Here is a 21,805-nt window from a genome sequence, read left to right as displayed (position 1 = left end):
CGAGCTGCGTGAGACCGGGGCGAAGGCGTGGTGAAGACGTAGCGGGCTCCGGTGGTTAGGCATGGCCGGAACGGCTACGCCGGCGATGGCACGCGGAGGAGCGAGCGCTGCTACGGCTGCTGCTTGCGTTGGCGGAGGAGGGAGCGAAAAAGGAGGGGTGAGTGCGGTGCCCGGGTGCGGTCGGCCGAGCCTTGAAGGCAGCGCAGCCTGGTCGGGACGGCAGGCCGGTGTTGCCGGGCGTTGTGCTTCGCCGGCGCATGGCGGCCACACGGCTGGCGTGCTCTGACACGGACGGGCGCGGCACGCGGGGGCAGGGGAGCGGCGTGGAGGCAGGCCAGGCCGGCCTGAGCGGCTAGGCCGAAAGCGAGGCGGCAGCCCAGTAAAGTGAAAAGTGTGATTTCCAAATTATTTTCTATTTTGATTTCATTCAATGCCAATTTTGAGTAATTTCGATGCAGTTTCAAACTTTGGTCCAAAAATAAAAGTTGCTGAAAAATTTATTCTCTACAACTTTGCTTTTATGACCAAAGTCAAATTCCATATAGATTTTGAACTATAGATTTAAAGTAATTTAAATCCCAAAACCCTAATTTTTAAGAATTATTTTAAAAGCATAATTTGGCAAAACTTTGAATATGAACTTGGCTCCAATTTGTATCCTAAACATTTATAAGCTATCTTAGTGATCAAAACAAGAATCATGGCATCCAAACATGAGCATGGCATTTCACATTGTTTGAAACATGAATGAATTTCAATCAACTTAAGCACCACATGAAATGATACTTCATTTCTTTTGAAATGAAATGCGTGAATGATGCTTATGCATGAGGTGATGATGATTATGCTCATGGGATGGAATGTTAGTGCATGCTTAACACCAAGGTGTTACAGCCCTCCCCCCTTATAAAAATCTCGTCCCGAGATTTGGGTTACGAACCATTTGTTATAAAAATCTTCATAAGCTTTTTGTAGATATTCTCCCGTTTCCCAAGTTGCATCTCCCTCATCATGATGATTCCACTGTATTTTGTATGTTTTTACCACACTATTCCGAGTAGCATGTTCTTTAGTTTCTAGCACATGGACTGGTTGCTCACGATACACCAAATCTGATTTGAGTTTGATGCCCCGAAGTTCTATTCTTTCCTCCGGAACATGCAAACACTTCTTGAGTTGCGATACATGGAAAACTGGGAAGACGGTACTCATTGTCTCAGGTAACTCTAACTTATAAGCTACTAGACCTCTTCTTTCCAAGATCTTGTATGGTCCTACGAATCTAGCGGCAAGCTTTCTTCGAACTCCAAACCGTTTCTTCTTCATTGGCGTGACCTTCAGATAAACATAGTCACCAACTTCAAACACAAGGGGTCTCCTTCTTCTGTCTGCATAACTTTTCTGACGTGATTTTGCCGCCTTCATATTTTGCTAGATAATATGAACTTTCTTCTCGGCCTCTTCTATAAAGTCAATGCCATAATACCTTCTTTCTCCTGGCTCGACCCAATTTAGTGGTGTTCTACATTTTCTGCCATACAAAGCTTCGAATGGAGCTATCTTGATGCTTTCTTGATAACTAGTATTGTAAGCAAACTCAGCTAATGGTAACCATGACTCCCATGAACCCCTAGAAGACAACACATAGGCTCTTAACATATCCTCTAGAACAGCATTAACTCGTTCAGTCTGACCATCTGTCTGAGGATGATAAGCGGTACTACGAATCAAACTAGTTCCCAAGCCTTTGTGTAAATGTTCCCAAAAGTGAGCCGTGAACTGTGCCCCCATATCGGATACTATAGTCTTTGGTATACCATGCAACCTCACAATTTCTGCAATATACTTCTCGGCATATTAAGGTGGTCGATAAGTTGTCTTGACAGGTAAGAAATGAGCGGTCTTGGTAAGACGATCCACAATCACCCAAATCGAATCATGTCCCTTTTGAGTAGTGGGCAAACCTGAGATAAAATCCATACTTATATCATCCCACTTCCAACTAGGTATGGACAAAGGTTGCAACAAACCGACAGGTTTCATATGAATAGCTTTCATTCTACAACATGTAACACATATGGCAACATATGCTGTAACTTCTTTCTTCATCTTGGTCCACCAATAACGAGGTCTTAGTTCTTGATACATCTTACTACTTCTCAGATGGATAGATAGCTTAGAAAGGTGAGCTTCATCCATGAGTTTATTCCTAAGCTCTCGATCCTTGGAAACCACAAGACGATCATCAAACCACAACACGCCCTGTTCATCCACTTTAAAGTATTTAGACGGCTTTTCTTTTAATTTCTCTTTGATATGGAATATTCCCTTGTCTATTTTCTGGCCTTCTATTATATTACTCTCTAAAGAGCAACTAATCTAAATACTATGTAACATAGTAGGATGCATCAGATCGAACCCATCTTCAAGTAATGGCTGCACATTCAAACAATGTGACTTTCTACTCAAAGCATCTGCCACTACATTGGCCTTTCAAGGATGGTACTGCACATTCAAGTTGTAATCTTTGATCAATTCTAACCACCTTCGCTGTCTCATGTTCAGCTCTGGTTGGGTAAAGATGTACTTGAGACTCTTGTGATCTGTGAAAATATTGCACACATTACCAAGTAGATAATGTCTCCAAATTTTTAGGGCATGCACAACTATAGCAAGTTCAAGATCATGTGTCGGATAGTTGACCTCGTGCTTTCTCAATTGACGTAAGGCATAAGCAATGACTCTTCCTTCTTGTATAAGAACACAGCCCAATCCAGTTTTCGATGCGTCGCAAAACACATCAAATGGTTTCTCAATGTCCAGTTGTGCGAGAACAGGAGCAGTGGTCAACAGTTTTCGCAAGGTGTGGAAAACTGCTTCACACTCCTCTATCCACATGAACTTATGATCTTTTTGTAGCAGACTTGTCATTGGCTTGGCAATCTTCGAGAAGTCCGGTATAAAACGACGATAGTAACCGGCTAATCCTAAGAAACTTCTAACCTCAGGAACTGTGGTCGGTGCCTTCCAATCCATAACCTCTTGCACCTTACTTGGATCGACTGAAACTCCATTTTCTAACATAATGTGACCAAGGAAAGGAACTTTCTTCAACTAGAATTCGCATTTGCTAAACTTAGCATATAGCTTATGATCTCTAAGTCTGGTCAAGATAATTCTCAGATGCTCTTCATGATCCTTCTCGTTCTCAGAGTACACCAGAATGTCATCAATGAACACAACCACGAACTTATCCAATTCTGGCATGAAAACTGTATTCATCAAAAACATAAAATATGCAGGAGCATTTGTCAAGCCAAAGGACATGACAAGATACTCATACAACCCGTATCTGGTGGAAAATGCGGTTTTTGGTATATCTTATGGCCTAATCTTCATCTGATGATAACCGGATCTCAAATCTATCTTTGAGAACACCTTAGCCTTAGCTAACTGGTCAAACAGAATATCAATATGAGGCAAGGGATACTTATTCTTGATGGTTACAGCATTAAGTGGCCTGTAATCCACGCACATTCTCAATGTGCCCTCTTTCTTCTTCTTCACAAACAAGGCGGGACATCCCCATTCAGACTTGCTTGGCCGGATAAACCCCTTTTTTGATAACTCTTCTAGTTGCTTCTTCAGCTCAACTAATTCATCCGGAGGCATCCGATAGGGTCTCCTTGAAATCGGAGCTGTTTTGGGGAGTAACTCAATTCCAAACTCAATATCCCTATCTGGCGAAAGACCAGGTAGCTCATCCGGGAATACATCCAGAAACTCACACACTACCGGAATCTGATGAATAGGAATAACTTCAGTAGCACATGTCACACTTATAAGGTCTGTTCTCCGAGGCAATGGTACTTGGAAAGTACCCTCACCCAGGGGATCCTTAAGGGTAAGTACCCGACTTCCTGTATCTATAACTGCTCCCCAATCCTTCATCCAATTCATCCCTATGAAAGGTGCCAGCTAGAGCTGCTGCAAGCTCACTGGGAAATCTACTCATGATATCCCTGATGACATGGAAAGCTGCTCCCTCTGCACCCTCAAAAGGAGTGCGACCCTCAAACTCCAAGTGCCAACCATCCCATTCTAGAGCATCACCAAGAGCAGGAACTGTGATCTCTACCACTGCAAGTCCATCCTCTGCTAACTGGCTCGCATTCCAAGAGTACACCGGCTCTTGACCCTCTAGGTACCCCACATCATGGAGCACTCTCCGAAGCAAGGTTGGCATGCCAAACTCGCTCAAGAAGGTGTCCGTGGTGCGGTGCTCCCTCAGGGCCAACTGACGTCGAGGTGCTCTTCCTCCGGTGGACTTATAGGCGGTCTACTTCGTGCGGGCCATCTGTAGCAAAATTTCTTTTATTACTCCGTGGGAACATAATTTAGGTGATACAACTTTTATCAAAATGAGATAATCAATTTATAAGGGGAGGAATGCATGACATGAATGAAATGCACAAGTAATATGATGTATGTACGTGCCGTACGTTCTCACAAACTTATGAAATAAATAATTTCTAGCGACTAATTCGATGGCATGCAAACGATCTCTCAAATCCGTATCTAATACGTTCTACACGATAACGTTGTTATGTACCTGCAGAAGATTCATTTCAGCCCAATTCCCAATGAATGCATAAAAGCAGTAAATTTTATCTACACGCTCTACACGAATCCCCAGATACATGTACAACAGTAGTAACTATCCAAACCATCGTCCTATTGGCGGCATCGCCTCAATAGACGGAATACCCACACATGAGAAACCTTTGTAAAACATGCGTAGAACATGTAATTACTCCAGCATCATATAAGCATTCACCCTAGATCGACGGTGTATCCGATCATGCTCTCACAACTCACACTTACCGAGGCGTAGAGGCAAATGATCCATACACTACCACTCAAACAAGTGGCACTCATATAATAGCACGCCGTATGAGCAACGAAAAAGAAATATGATGCAAGAACCCCAAGTCAGTACTTAATTAAGCCACCTAGAGTCCTTAACTGGGCATAAAGGATATGACCACTGGCACACTTTTTAGTTTGGAAATCATGTTTTTCAAATGCCTTTTTGTTTTAAATACACTTGTGAACAGTAACACGCTAAACCATGCTCTGATACCAGCTATAACAGAACCGACCAATTATACGAAATTAAGTAAGAAAATCATCCGTCAGAGCAGACGATTTAGCAAACTTAAGCCTGTATAACCCGGTAGTCCGTGAAATCATGAAGGATTTCAAACCATCTCACATACCAGCCAAGATCGTAATAAGTTTAGTGGTCGCCATCACATATTACATAAAAGTTCGCATCTTAGATACATCAGAGTTTAAACATAGCTATTACAAAACGAGTTCAAATAGAAGTAGCGGAAGCCATTTGTTCAAAATCACACACACTCACACAGAGTTCAAATACAGTGCTAGCTAATGATCATCTCCAACAAAAGCATCAGATGAGACGTAAGGAATGACCATGCCCATGGTCCTAAGCATCACCCATCGCAGGATAAAGGTAGTTGATACAGTAGCCGTAATACATCTACCCATCTGCAACAAGTGGGAATAAAACCCTGAGTACGAGAAGGTACTCAGCTAGACTTACCCGACATAACCGAAAATAAAGTGACACCAAGGATTATGAAGGGCTTTATAGTAGGGTAGCTGACTCATTTACAAAAAGAGGCATTTTTAGTATTTCAAGAACCTTTCCAAAAGCATTAGTGTCAAGTTAATTATTATTAACCTGTCGACTACATTTGCACCTATGCTAGAGCAAGCATGTGATTAAGCAAATAATGATAACCAATGATCATTAACAACTTCCATAATGTCATATTCATTATAACTGTCCAAGTGTTCCATCAACAATACTACGATGAAGTCACTCAAGTCAAGTGCTCACTATCCAGGAGCGATGGCGATTCGAATCGATTCCTAACCAGCTGGTGATTTATTCCTTACACAAACCTCACTCACCCGCTAAAGTGAGGTATCGGTCACCGAGTCAACTATCTAGGAAAATCTTGAGTTTGCCAGGAACCACATGTACCCGGGGGCCGACCGACTGCCCTTTGGTCTTATCATCGCGCCCCGTGTCCTACCACACCTGCTCCGGTATAGTACGCTGCGGGCAATCTACTCGGCCCGAATAATCTTCTAGCTTCGCGGTCGAAAGGTACTTTATTCGGCCAGCTAAATGTAAGGCATGCGTTCAACATGACCTGAGGCCCAACAACGGTTGGTCCTTAATCGACACAGACGAAAAGCACTACAGTCCAAAACTCTGTAAGTCTCCATCCGGTCTCAACTTCAAATTAACACTTAGTTATACCATGACTACATAGTTATCCAAGCAGATCCAGGTAACCACCTATAGCTCGTAGGTGACAGGAAATCACCCGACTTCTACCGGTCTAAGCCAGCTAAGCATTGACTCGACTGCGGATACCAGGGTAATAAGGATATAGTATAACAAAGGTAAACAAGGTATAATGCAGCAACGGTTGCAAACAACTCCTAAACGTAATGCATCAATTAAAGTAAAGCGTTTAATTAATAATTGCAAACCGGGGAGAAAAATGCTCCGGTGCTTGCCTCTCTTGAAGGAGCTCGAGCGGTGATCGGGGCACTCCGGAAGTTCCTCAACGTCCTCCTCGTCTGCTTCGGTCACTTCCTGTGGCTGCACCTCGAGCTGCTCCTCGGACTCCTCGGGTATGACGACTGGGCTCTCAGTTTATGATCCTGTATGATGCATGTGCGTAAGTGCTTATGCAAAAGGTGCATCAGATGAAATGAACACAATGGATATGCTTGAATACAAGGTAGTCAACATCATCCAAGAACATGTACTACAAGCACATGTCATCTACTGTATTCTCTTCTATTACTAATATGCTAAGTCAACACATCTCATTAAATGCTTCAAAGATACACCAAAGCTTCACTAATTCCTTAATCATGCACAAAGCAACATTTGATTAAACCCTAATTAATAATAGGTTTGAATAGCAACATCTATTTTGATAGCTTAGAAAAAAATCTTAGAAAATTACCATAGCACAGTACTACCCTAATTAGTCTACCATCAGATTTTTATGACATTTGAATAAGTGGAGTAGCCTACACAAAAATGACAAGCTATGGCATAATTATGAACATGAAAATACTTTGTGTTATGAAAAGTGTTAAACAGTAGATGTAATATTTTCCTATGTTCTATACAGTAAATAATCATTGCACAAAAATTATCACATGCATGTTTTATACAAATTTTGCTCTCTAGCAAAAATAACAAAAATCAGCCATTAAAGGCACTTGAACTACATCTCATAATTTTTCTACAGGACATGCATGGCATATATTTTTCCTAGAAAGTACATTACACAAGAAGAGTAACAAACTTGGAGTCATATTTTTCTGATACATATTGGATTTACTAAACATTTTACAAGATATCAGCAATATCAAGAATCAAATAAAGCTCTTCATCAAAGTATCTAAAAAATGACATGCAATATTTTTATCATGTAGATTTGGTGACAAGGAACACAACAAAATTTGTTTCAACAAATTTGGAGCCATTTTGAGCAAGTTATAAATTCCCAAACATTTAAATAGAAATCTGAAAATCATTCTTAAATACTTTCAAAAATCCATGTTCAAAACTGCTAGATGCACCCGGTACAGTACACCCAGAGGGGCTGCCACACGGGACCCATGGTCAAGCCGGACCCACGCGTCAGCCGGAGCCGAGGCAGGGCCGTCGTTGACCGACCGGCTCTCGCCGACGGCGAGGTTCCTGGCGAAACGGAGGGCACCAACGTGCTCCCCACGTCAAACCGCGTCGGATAGAGGTGAATATGGAGGGGCGGTTCACCGGAGCGAGGCTCGTCGATAGCAATGGCGGAGCGGCGGCGTGGCATGCCAGCGTGCGGGCACTTCCTGGCCACGGCAAGGCACAGGGAGGCACGCACGAGGTTCGCAAGGGCACGGTGGTGCTAACGCGCGAGAAAGGAAGGCGAGAGGTGGAGCGGAGAGGGGGTTTCCACGGAAGCGGAGCTCTCCGATGAGCTCGGCCGTGCTCCGGTGAGCAATAGCGGCCGGCTCGAGCCTTACCACGTCGAACGGAGATGAGCACGAGCTGCGCGAGACCGGGGCGAAGGCGTGGTGAAGACGTAGCGGGCTCCGATGGTCAGGCATGGCCGGAACGGCTACACCGGCGATGGCGTGCGGAGGAGCGAGCGCTGCTGTGGCTGCTGCTTGCGTTGGTAGAGGAGGGAGCGAAAAGGGAGGGGTGAGTGCGGTGCCCGGGTGCGGTCGGCCGAGCCTTGAAGGCAGCGCGGCCTGGTCGGGACGGCAGGCCGGTGTTGCCGCGCGACGTGCTTCGCCGGTGCATGGCGGCCACGCGACGGGCGCGCTCTGACGCGGACGGGCGCGGCACGCGGGAGCAGGGGAGCGGCGCAGAGGCAGGCCGGGCCGGCCTGAGCGGCTGGGCCGAAAGCGAGGCGGTGGCCTAGTAAAGTGAAAATTGTGATTTCCAAATTATTTTCTATTTTGATTTCATTCAATACCAATTTTGAGTAATTTCAAAGTAGTTTCAAACTTTGGTCCAAAAATAAAAGTTGCTCAAAAATTTATTCTCTACAACGTTGCTTTTATGACCAAAGTCAAATTCCATATAGATTTTGAACTATAGATTTAAAGTAATTTAAATCCCAAAACCCTAATTTTTAAGAATTATTTTAAAAGCATAATTTGGCAAAACTTTGAATATGAACTTGGCTCCAATTTGTATCCTAAACATTTATAAGCTATCTTAGTGATCAAAACAAGAATCATGGCATCCAAACATGAGCATGGCATTTCACATTGTTTGAAACATGAATGAATTTCAATCAACTTAAGCACCACATGAAATGATACTTCATTTCTTTCGAAATGAAATGCGTGAATGATGCTTATGCATGAGGTGATGATGATTATGCTCATGGGATGGAATGTTAGTGCATGTTTAACACCGAGGTGTTACACTCAGCAACCAGCCCAAGGCCGTCCACACACTCCTTTTATAGCCCCAATGGCTAAAATAGCCGTTATCCCATCACTGGGCAAAACGCGCACTGACCGGACGCCCAGGTCATAATGATCAGATGCGCAGGTCATAGAGTCCGGTCGCTAGGATGATGCCATGCGTCCCCTCCTTTTGAAGCCGACCGTTGGGCTTCAATGGCTAGCTCCCACATGCGCATAGTCTTGACCGTACACGCCTAGGTCCAATGACCGGACGTGCCAAGGCTAAGTCCGGTTACCAACACATTTTTGCACAACTGATCGGACTCGCCTTTCTCCTACGATCGGACTCGACTCTCCCAGCGTCTGGTCACTTATAGAGAGGTTCCAGAGACGTTTTTCAGTGACCGGACTCTCCGTACGTCCGGTCACTTCTGGACACGCTAAAAACACTAACCGAACGCTGTGATCAGACTCACAGGTGCTGACCGGACGCGCAGGTCGCAGAGTCCGGTCATAGACCTTTCAGCGCTAAAACGGCTATAACTCTTAGCTCCGAACTCCAATTACAATGATCTTGGACATTTTGGAAAGCTTACTCAGAGGGCTACACATCCCACATGCATACTTGATCCAAATCACAATGGATCAAAACAGTATTCCAATCCAAGGACCATCCTATAGTTTAGAGTACACCGAAAAACCTTTTTCTCTTCTCTAAGTTGATTTACAACAACTCTAACTTCTTCTCCTTTGTAAATGTGCCAACACCACCATGTGTATGTGTGTTAGATTTTCACAAACATTTTCTAAAGGATTAGTCACTCAACTTGCCACGCTACTCAATCCTAGCGATGATGCAAAGTTAGATCACTTGAGTGGCACTAGATGACCGATATGCAAACAAGTTTGCCCCTCTTGATAGTACGGCCATCTATCCTAAATCCAGTCATCAACTTCTCTACACACCTATGACCAGTGAAAATAAAATGCCCTAGGTTATACCTTTGCCTTGTGCATTCCATTCCATCTCCTCCAATGTCGATGCAACAGATGCACCAACATGATCAACAATGATATGATCCACTTCATATCATCACGTGATCATATTAGTTCATTGATCTTGACTTCGCTTGCTTTTTACCGTTGTCTTTGTCCATCGGCGCCAAGTCTTGCTCAAGCTTCACTGCCACGTGGTCCATCGCTCCAAAGCCTCTGACTTGCCCTTCACGCTTGCAACCGGTCCATCAAGCCAGGTCTTGTCTTGATCTTCTTCACCTTGATCACATGACTCAATGTCATGTCTCATGTGCAATAAGCTCCTTCATCATCATATGTGTCAGCTTTGCAACATCTCCAAACTATTTTCACCTTCATGGCATATGTTGCTCACACACATGTACTTATGGACTAATCACATGTGTATCTCACATAAACACAATTAGTCCACCTAGGGTTGTCACTCAATTACCAAAACCACACAAGGACCTTTTAGCAGCCCCACAAATGAGTACCAAGGTGCTCAACCTTCGACCGACTCTCTAGCCGGCTGCAGGCTCGGAGGCTACGCTCACCTCCATCTCACCTGACCCTTAGGTTCGCGCTCTACCTCGCCTGACCCCTCGGCCATGCCTGACCCTTGGGTTCGCACTCCATCTCGCTTGACCCCTCGATCGCGCTCGACCCTTGGGTTCGCACTCCATCTCGCCTGACCCCTCAATTGCACCCAACCCTTAGGTTCACGCTCTATCTCGCTCGACCCCTCAACCATGCCTGACCCTTGGGTTCGCGCTACGTCTCGTCCAACCCCTCAGTTGCGCCTAACCCTTGGGTCCGTGCTCTGTCTCGCTTGACCCCTCGGCCACGCCCCACCCTTGGGTTCGGGCTCCGTCTCGCCTGACCACTCGCCCGCACCTGACCCTTGGGTTCGTGCAATGTCTCGCCTGACCCCTCAGCCGTGCCTGACCCTTGGGTTCACGCTCCGTCTTGCCTGACCCCACGGCCACGCCTGACGCTTGGGTTCACGCTCTGTCTCGCTTGACCCCTTAGCCACGCCCAACCCTTGCATTCGCGCTCCATCTCGCCTGACCCCTCGGCCGTGCCTAACCCTTGGGTTCACGCTTCATCTCGCTCGACCCCTCAGCCGTGCCCGACCCTTGGGTTCGCGCTCTGTCTTGCCTGACCCCACAGCCGTGCCTGACCCTTGGGTTTGCGCTCCATCTCGCCTGGCCCCTTGGTCACGCCTGACCCCTAGGTTCATGCTCCGGCCGCGTCGCGAGCTCCATCTCGCCCGACACCTCGGGTTCGCGCTCCGTCTCGTCCGACGGCGACCCACAACCTTACACCCACCAGGTGCGCTCGTGAAACGAGTGTAAACAACCCCTTCATGACTTCACAGAAGTCCCAAAGGGGCTTAGGGGCTCCTGCTGGGTTCATAAACCCGGGGTCCCCAATGGACCTGCTTCCCTACAAGACCCAGCCCAGCAGGCGGCGCAGCGATAACGAGCGCCTGGGCCGGCCCAGATACATAATGATAGGCTGGGACAACGATCCGATCCCCGACCGAAAGGCTTGGCCAAGGTGTGACCGTAGTCTGGCTCCGACCTCCTTCTCCGACCGAGGATATGCCTGACCTCTGCTCGCTGCTCTTTTCCGACCGACACGGTCGGGGCTGACTAGGAACGACCGACTGGGGACGCCCGCTCAGTGAGGGCTCGAGGATCAGGTAGAGCAGATAAGGTAAGACGCTCAAGTCAACCGCAATACCAAGGACCATACACTTCCATGCCCTGCGCACCTGCAGGACGGTGCCACCAGGCCATGCCAGACGGGCACTATACACCCTTCCAGACACGTCAGAGCACAAACAGTATTGTAGGCGCTGACGTTTGCTGTACTAGGCGAACACGGGAGAGCCTGCCAGATGCGTCTGGACGTAAACAGTATTGTGGGCGCCGATAACCGTCTCGTACCCGACAGCGTAGGTAACAAGACTAGGTCGCACACGTATACACACACTCTCTCTTTCTCTGACCTGTAAGGTCATTCCCTTCAACTATAAAAGGGGATGAGCTCTCTCCTAAAAGCTCTCTCTCGAAAGAGAAAAGGCTATACGACTCGAGGACTCGACGACCTGAGGCTCGAACAGCTCAATAGCCCTAGAACTCGATAGCTACAAAGACCATACGCTCCAATACTTAACGCACGTTAGAGCACCCGTCACTCTTCGTCATTCGGTTCAGAGTCCGATCGGGCCTTTAACACCCCCTTCTCATTTCTACTCGTTTGTAACCCCACAACAAACTTCGAGCACCTGAGCTTAGGAATAAAGTCACCGACCGACTAAAACTAGACGTAGGGCACGTTGCCTGAACCAATATAAATCATGTGTCATCGCGTGTTAGGCCACATCCGATCACAACACAAGGCAAAACTATAAATATTTACTTGTTGGTCACTTTTCGCACCGACATATGTACTCCCTCTATCCACAAAAGAATACAATTCTAGCAAAATGTCGTATTTTAGTTTCTTAAATTTGACCAATTATAGATAAAAAGTATCAATATTTATGGAATCAAATAAATATCATTAGAACGAAATGTATTTTTATAATAAATTGATTTGGAGCCATAAATGTGAAAATCATTCACTAAAGACTTAGTCAAACATGAATCCCTTTAAGTGTTACGTAATCCATAGTTACATCTTTTTTTTGTACTGAGCGAGTATGTAACTAAAAAAGGCAGCACAACTTACGGGTTTGAATGGAGGGGCTAGTTAGTCAAACCTTAAAAAAAGTTACTTATCAATATATACTCCCTTGGTCCATAAAACTTGATATTTTTGTTGTATCATAAGTCAAATCATCTTAGTTAACCAAGTCTATAGAAAAATTTGCTAATACTTATGGCACCAAATAGATATGATATGAAAATATATCACATCACGAATGTAACGGGTACTTGCTTGGTAGTATAAACATTAATTAGTATTCTACTGTATAAATTTGATCAAACTTTGATAATTTGACTTAGGGAAAAATTAGGATATCAAGTTTTTTTTTTGATAGAGAGGGTAATAAGTATTCCTGTGTTTCTAGATCCCGAAGCAGTTCCACAACAAACGTAAGATTACGCAATTAAAGCCCAATAAACCATGTACAGTTCACATGAGTGCGACGGATGGGCAGGTTCTTCATCCAAGAGAATGTGACCGGCCAAACTCCTCCATCCCCGTAGGCCGTAGCATTGCAGACATTTCATTTTAGTCAGTAGCTAGTGTGAGGGCCAGTGGCCACCATCTGCTTGCATCGTTCAGCCTGTGCAGTTTTTCACCGAAAACCGAACATCGAACCGAACCGATCCGAAACCGAACCGAATAGTCGGTAATTCGGTTTTTCGGTTCGGTTTCGGTTTTTCGGTTCGGTTTCGGTGTTTCGGTTCGGTTTCGGTTTCTGTGAACTGCAAACCAAAGTACCGAGAAACCGAAATTGGTGGAGTACTGTGGTTTTTTTCCTGTTGTTTATCAAAACTGATGGAGTACCGTGGTTTATTATCAAGAATGAACTGCAAAACTGATGGAGTACTGTGGTTTATTATCAAGAATGAACTGTAAATTTGTAATATTTGATTTGAGCATTGAATCATGTATGATGTTTTCTTACGTCGGTTTATTCGATTTTAACCGAAAAACCGAACTAAAAAACCGAACCGAAATTGATCGGTTTTAAAATTTTAGCAAACCGATCGGAGGTCATTTTCTGGAAACCGAAATTTTAAAAAACCGAAAAAACCGAACCGAACCGTCGGTTAAAACCGAACGCCCAGGCTGATGCATCGTAGTCCATCTCTAGTTCCAACTACATCCAGAGTTAAGTGCTGGTAGTACTAGTCTCTGTTTGGTTTCTACGAGAGCTTCTAAAATTCATGTCACATCGAATGTTTAGACACATATATAAAGTATTAAATATAGAGTAATTACGAAGCTAATTATATAACTTGCGACTAATTTACGAGACGAATTTTTTAAGCTTAATTAGTTCATGATTTGGGTGCTACAGTAAACATATGCTAATAGTGAATTAATTAGGCTTAAAAATCATCTCATAAATTAGCCTCTTGTTATTTATCTAAACATGTGACATGAATTTATTCGTGCAGCTAGACCGGCCCAGGACATATAGATAGGGCACTGGACAAGACCACTCTGTTCGTATTAACTATTAAGGCCGACGACCGTTCCATCACCAGTTCGCCATTAACGCGGGTGATGGTCTGATGGAGATCGGTGGGACGTACGCATTGAATAGCCACTCCGAGCTCCTTCTCCTTCACTTTCTTCAGAGGTTGAAGATGAGAGCAGGCCACGTCGCTCGCCTCAATCGGGATCGTCTTCTTCGGCTGCGAACTGCCTTGCTCGCATCGCATGCACATTTGTACTGCTTCCAGGCTCCGCCTGCCAACGACCCTGCTGCTCTGCTCATCCGACTTTGCGCCGTCACAGAGTGAGGACAGGCAGCGTGTTCAATTCAGTTTGTTCGTGTGCTAGTACCCTACTCCCTCTGTCTATACGAGCGAATGAATTTCTAATAACTTTAGGACAGATCAGTAACAAAGATAAAAGACCATGTCGCCACTCGTTAAACTGCTAATTCTTAATAGCTCTTTAGCTACCGAGAAGTCTAATTAAGTAGTGTCGTTTAGAGTATCTAATAGTAACACAGGATAGAGAGGTTGTGTTAAATACGACCCAGACTACGAGAGAAATTAGGGTAAAGTCCAATTTACACCCTCCAACTTTCACCAAAGTCCGGATTTCAACCTCGAACTTTAAAACCGGATAACTTTGGCCCTCCAACTCTCGAAACCGTTCAACTTTCAACCTTCTGGACGGTTTTGCGGGTGAACAGTAACTTTTGATATTTTTGGGTGGCGCCGAAATTTTATATTATTTTTTCAAGCATCTTAACGTCCTTAAATGAAAAAACTCAAAACTACAAAGTTGTAGATCTTGTCGAGGTCTACAATTTACATATAAAAATTATCTTCATCCGACATCGTATTGAAGGGTTTCCTACTTTTTGAAATTTGAGTCTCATCATGCGACAAAATATGGTGCTGAAATTTTATATTATTTTTTCGAGCATCTTACTGTCCTCAAATGAAAAAACACAAAACTACAAAGTTGTAGATCTCATCGAGGTCTACAATTTATATATAAAAATTATCTTCATCCGACAACGTATTGAAGGGTTTTCTATTTTTTGAAATTTGAGTCTCATCACGCGACAAATTATGACAAACCAATTTGTCGCGTGATGAGACTCAAATTTCAAAAATAGAAAACCCTTCAATACCATGTCGGATGAAGATAATTTTTATATGTAAATTGTAGACCTCGATGAGATCTACAACTTTGTAGTTTTAAGTTTTTTCATTTGAGGATAGTAAGATGCTCGAAAAAATAATATAAAATTTCAGCACCATATTTTATCACGTGATGAGACTCAAATTTCAAAAAATAGATAACCCTTCAATACGATGTCGGATGAAGATAATTTTTATATGTAAATTGTAGACCTCGACGAGATCTACAACTTTGTAGTTTTGAGTTTTTTCATTTGAGGACGTTAAGATGCTTAAAAAAATAATATAAAATTTCGGCACCACCTGAAAATATCAAAAAGTTACTGTTCACCTACAAAACCGCACAGAAGGTTGAAAGTTGAACGGTTTAAGAGTTGGAGGGCCAAAGTTATCCGGTTTTGAAGTTCGAGGTTGAAATCCGGACTTTGGTGAAAATTGAAGGGTGTAAATTGGACTTTACCCGAGAAATTAATGCAGATTTGTGGACCTTTCACCTCTAGAAATCGATTTTTTGAGACATATTTTAGGCTAGAAATTAATTCTTTCAGGGATAGAGGGAGTAGTATATAAAAATACCACCAGAAACTATACCTATCGGCAACAACAAAGATACAAAATTATTGTTCATAGATAAGGCATTCAATTATAAGCGACAATTATTTTATGAGTGAGATATCAGATGAAGCAAAATGCATAATATATATAAAAAGAGTCGCTATGAGATTTGTGCTAGTCAAACTTTCTTAAGTGTGACTAAATTTATAGAAAATATTAGCAATATTTATATCTCTAAATAAGTTTATTATGAAATATATTCAATGATCTATCTAATAATACTAATTATGTATAATAAATATTAATATTTTTAATATATTTAGTTAAAATTAAAAGTGTTTGAGTTCTCGTAAAGTGATAATGACATTTTTTATGGGACGGAGAAAGTATGACTTAGTGTGTCCACGGTGGAGAGACGTGCCGGGGAGAAAATGGATGAGAGCCGGGGAGAAAATGTTTGGTAGGGCTAAACAAGGAGAGAGAGAGTTCAGGCTTTTAGCCCGGTTGTCTGCTGCTGTGTTCATATGTCCACAAGATAGTATGTTCCTAGCGGTTTGAAGTTTTTCTAGGAAAATTATCCAACTTTGTTTACATGGCACTTTCGTCCGTGAGCAAACAGCGAGAATCCCTAAGGAAAGATAACGATTTTCAAATATTGACCTAGGGAAACATAGTTCTCCTAGGGTTCCTTCAGTTTTTCTAGGGAAAACGATGTAAAAAACTCTAGGGAAATTGGTGAATATTGATAGTGCTTTTGGTTCTTGAAGGTGTATATATACTTTTGGGAGATAGGTAGATAGGGACGAAAATCCCTTTTCTTTTGTCTGTGATATATAGAAACACATGCAACATATTTGTGTCATTCACATGCAACATATTTGTGTCATTCACAAGGATGTGAAAAACAACATTCAACATGTTTGTCCATTGTCATTAGTGAATCGTGACTATGCATAACAGCATGAAAGATGTTCTTTTGATATAAATTAATTCGAGTTCTTATCGTTTTGTGGCGGCTCGCAAGTTAGTAGATAGATTGAGACACATTGAAATGAACTAGATCCAAAGTTCTTGGTGATCAAAACAAATAAGTGAAGCACAAGCGACCTCTTTGCATTTAGTTCTTCATAATCAAGATAAACAAGTTAATCAGAAGCACAAAGAAGATACAAGAACTAGCAACTTCTCTAACTAGTTCTACTAGTAGTCTTTCTTCCCAATCCCTAAAATATTGTTGCATCCCTCAAATTCAAAATTGTGGTGTCAGTGAGACCTACTCCTTTCTTGAAGCCCAATAGCAAGTCGATATATTCATCCTCCCATTAGAAAAAGGGACATCCTTCCCCATTGCACTAAAAAAGAAACCAAAGCAGGCTCACGTCAAAATCCAAAATACTAAACAAAATCTAAGTCTTCCAGACCCACCTTGTGCACGGGACAATAGTAGAGGACTCGGCCTTCACTCCATTGTTGCTTCAATTTGCACCGCACAACCCGCCACTTCCCACATTCACCACAGATAATCAATGGGAGACCATCATACCTACCTAGACCTATTACCAACACACTTGAGTCGATGGGCATGGTGTCGACGACGCTCGCTGCGGCGGCACCGGGAAATTCAGGGAAAGGGAAACGAGGTCCGCCGGACAGGCTGACGACCGATAGAGTGATTAGGTTATGTCTTTACAGAGTCATTGGTTGATCCTCTCCCTCTCTTCCTTCCACTCTTCTACTACTCACTACTGGGCTTGGGCTCACAGATATTACAAACCCATTCTGGGCCAGTCACTCTCTTGTTCTTGGGCCTGCTGCGAATACTCCTCTTAGGCTTAGTGTTTACTGGGTGCGGCATCGTGACACCCCCTCCCCTTGCGACCCGGCATGTCCCCGGGCCAGAGCAAAAGGAAAACGTTGCTGAATGGCCTCTGCATCTTCCCAGGTAGCAAGTTCTGGATCCAGACCGGACCACTTGATTAGGAGTTGAACAACCACACCGTACGACAGGGATGGAGACGACGCTGCAGCACTACCTCAGGAACTTGCAAGCCTTCTACAGATTCTAGAGGATCCACCGAGAAAGGAAACTTGGTCAATAGGGTAGCTTTGAGTAGAGATACGTGGAATATTGGATGAACAGAAGATGACTCCAGCAGGTCCAGCTTGTAGGCGACAGCTCCAATCTTCTCCAGCACCTTGTATGACCCAAAGTAACGGAAGGAGGGCTTCTGATGGGCACGAGGAGCAAGCGACGCCTGGACGTACGGTTGGACCTTGAGGAACACCATGTCGCCGATGTTGAAGGATCTCTCTGAGCGGTGCTTGTCAGCATACAACTTCATGCGATGTTGAGCTCGGAGAAGATGTTGGCGAACCAAATTAAGCATAGTGGAACGCTTAGTAAGCATGGTTTCAGCATCAGGTACAGATGATGCTTCAGGAGGTGAAAGGCCGAAGTGGCGAGGAGGGTGTCTGTAAAGTACCTCGAATGGCGACCTGTTGAGTGAAGAATGGAGACTGGTGTTATACCAATACTCCGCCAAGCTGATCCAGTGCAGCCACTGCTTGGGGTAGGAATGGACAAAGCACTAGAGAAATGCTTCAAGGCACTGGTTCACCTGCTCCGTCTGGCCATCGGATTGAGGGTGGTAGGCAGAGCTCATGCATAGCTTAGTACTTGCCAAGCGGAATAACTCCTTCCAGAAATGGCTGGTGAAGATGCGGTCGCGGTCGGAGATGATGTGGGTTGGCATGCCATGTAAGCGGTACCCTAAGCAAAAGCCGAAAAAACTCATAAAACCCCCATGAGGCCTCCTTAGTCAAACTAAGGAAACAGTTCACGGTGATGTCCGAGGCCGGCTCGACCGAATCTGGTCTCGGACCAAATCTCCGCCTCACCTGAGGCCCCCCGGTCAAGGCCTCGGACGTCCCGATCTCGCTCCGCCTCGCCCGAGGCCGGGCTCGTCCCGTGTCCTCGTCGCCTCCGCCTCGACCGTCCCCCTAGCAGACTGTCCCATCCGTTTAATACGTCCGACCGCATCCGCTACGTCAGCCACGACCGGCAGGGTACAGCGACAGGGACGATAGGACAACGGTCAAATCTCCTTTTTACCATCCCCTACTAACAATACAGGGTTACTGTGCCCTGTGGACACACGTCCCGCGCCATTCCACCTAAACCGAGTACGACGCTGACCGCTGAGGCTCCCGTATCGCACACAGGGCACGTCCAAGGCCTCAGATGGATAACTGACTCTTCGCCTCACTAAAGGCCTCGCCCGAGAGGCCTCGGACAGGAAACCAATTCTCCGACTCGCCCGAGGCCCCACCCAGAAGGCCTCGGACGAGTTACCGATTCTCCACCTCGCTCAAGGCCGGCTCAGCAAACAACCCCATCGCCTCCGCCTTGACCAACCACTCCCACGATGTCGTCCGGACGACGGCTCGGTACGGGAGGAGTGGCCGACGAGACGCAAGTCACATCGATACCATGCCATCCGAAACAAGACAAAGCAGGAGTTACCGGCCACTGTGCGTAGCACTGTGCCCACGACTAATGTCCATACCGCACTGTGCTGCCTAACTCTAACTGCTCCGAGGACAACGCGGCATGGGGAGCTAAGCTTGGATCCCTGTAGCCTCGGAATCAGTGTGCAGGGTCAGCCGCTCCCTCCATGCCTTGGCAATTCACCTCAGGGTCTCGACAACCTTGGGATTCGCGCCTGCCGAGCCCCCCCACGATGGCTCGGCCTCGGCACCGACTGAGCCTCGGCACTTCGTGCGGACAACGCACTGCGACCGGCACGTCGCTTGTCAGGCCCTACGTCAAGCTATTGCTAGCTCCCACGTCGCACATGATCGGATGTGACCGGTGCGCTGCTCCGGCACTTCAAGGGCGGAACCACTCCATCGACCTGTTCCGCCACAGCAACAGGCTACAGGGCTCGGACAGGCCACCTCTGTTCACACGACGCCACGTAACTAGCACATGTATCACCCCCGTCCCCCCTTCTACTATAAAAGGGAGGGACCGGGGCTGTTTCTAGGGGGGGCAAGACACTCATACAAACTTAGACACACTCAGGCACATATGAACTCACGAGATAGACAAACACAGGCTGTAACACCCACACTTGAGAACAACACCTCAAGCAACTGGCCCTGTTCATCATAGAGACCTAGGACTAGCTCCCTCTCTCGCCCTGCTTGTAACCCCCTACTACGAGCATTTCGGTGCAAGGAATACAAGATCAATCTCTCAGACTGAACGTAGGGCACCGATTGCCCGAACCAGTATAAACCTTGTGTCTCTTTGCATCATCATCCGGGACTAGGGGCACGCAGTACAATTTTACTAGTTGGTTAAGGACCCCCCGGTCTGAAACACCGACAGTTGGCGTGCCAGGTAGGGGCCTCTGCGTGTCAGCTTCATCATCCCAACAAGTCCCAGATGGCAGACCCCGTACGACCACTGTGTCTCGGCACAGTGGTCTGGTTTGGGAGCCTAGAGTTCAGGTCTCTAGGGCACGAGTACGACATGGTACTCCTCACACCTCGAGCCCCGCCTGCCGACGACGACGTCACGTACCCACAGCCCAGGCATAGGTGGCGCCCAGGCGGCCGCTCTCGTCACGCTCACCAGGCGTGACGCGAGCAGAGCCACGACGACGCCGCACAAACCCAGGGCGACACGCCGCGCTCCGCCGGTATCCCAAGCCCGGCTGTTGGCACAAGGTCCCTGGTTGGGGACCTGTCTAGCCTGAGCCTGGATAAGGGAAAGACACCGGTGGCGTGCAGCAACACCCCGTCACTAAGCTCTGCCCTGCCGCCTCATGAGGAGCCGGCTCCGGCGAAGCAGAACCCGGTGATGGCACCATCTTCGTACCCCTTCGGGTTGAGAAATGCCGCCGCCTCCTATGCTTATGCCTACGCTTCCACTCACACGGAGCCCTTGGGACACCACCAACACTTCGCCCTCGACTTTGACACCACGACTTCGATCCACACCCACGCTGACTCCTCAGAGGAGGACGAGGCGTGGGCCAAGGCAGACTTCTTCGGACTACGAGACCCTAAATCCATGCGCCGTTTCCTGGCCACGAGCGACTACTGCTTCGGCTACTCCGACTCTGACGATGAAGGCGCTTACGATCCCACTCGCGAGTGCTTCCACGTCGGACTCAGGATGCCGAGATCAGGCGATGAGGATGAGGGGATAGGCAACCGTTCCCTGCCTCGCCAGGGAGCGGGCGATGCCACACCTCCACGCGTTGTCCCGTCGACAGCGCAGCACGAGAACCCCGCCCCCACGCAACTTCAATGCCCGGACCTGGAGCAGCTCCGTGAGCTCCAGGCCAAGGTCGAACAGGACCGACTCCTCCTGCAACAGCTTCGAGACACTCTCGAGCAGGAGCAGCGAGGTCACGGTGATGGCGGAGGAGCCCGGCGGAGGGCCCGCGATGTTCACCACCGCATCAACAACGATGACGGGGGTGAGCAGCCCCCAATCTTCAATCGCGCTAGCCAGAACATCGCGGCTGCAGCGATGCTAGTCCGAACAATGCTCGAGTCCTCTACCATGGAGGGGCGACGGGTCCGCGGCGAGCTCCAGGATCTCCTCGAGACCGCCGTGGTGTAGCAGGCCGAAAGTTCCGCCTCACGGCGGCGTGGTGGCGCCTCGGAACTTCCCACGGCACCGCCTCGGTAGGATAGGGAGGCCTCGGTTCGTCCCGAGCCCGCTCGAGCGCCGGCACTCAATAGGGTCCCCTTGTTGCACGACCGCCTCGGCAACAGACGCGAGGCGCAGGACGAGCACGAGGTAGTCAGCAGGCGACGGCGCCATGACA

At 46.4% G+C, this 21,805-nt stretch overlaps 1 protein-coding gene across 1 annotated transcript in view; it reads right to left on the bottom strand.

The window, feature by feature from the left end:
* The window catches only part of LOC136524346 (uncharacterized), a 36,161-nt gene extending 16,806 nt beyond the window's left edge, over positions 1–19,355 (bottom strand). The window contains exons 1-2 of the mRNA XM_066517753.1: positions 19,312–19,355; positions 17,993–18,455 (exon numbers count right to left, since the gene is read on the bottom strand). Of these exons, the coding sequence (XP_066373850.1) occupies positions 17,993–18,455; positions 19,312–19,355 (507 nt within the window). The remainder of the gene's footprint in view (positions 1–17,992; positions 18,456–19,311) is intronic.
* Positions 19,356–21,805: the final 2,450 nt, after the last annotated feature.

This window comes from Miscanthus floridulus, chromosome 18 (genome assembly GCF_019320115.1).
Source record: "Miscanthus floridulus cultivar M001 chromosome 18, ASM1932011v1, whole genome shotgun sequence".
Taxonomy (NCBI): Eukaryota; Viridiplantae; Streptophyta; class Magnoliopsida; order Poales; family Poaceae; genus Miscanthus; species Miscanthus floridulus.
Note: the sequence above shows the minus strand (reverse complement) of the source record. Positions and strands in the feature narration are given on the sequence as shown.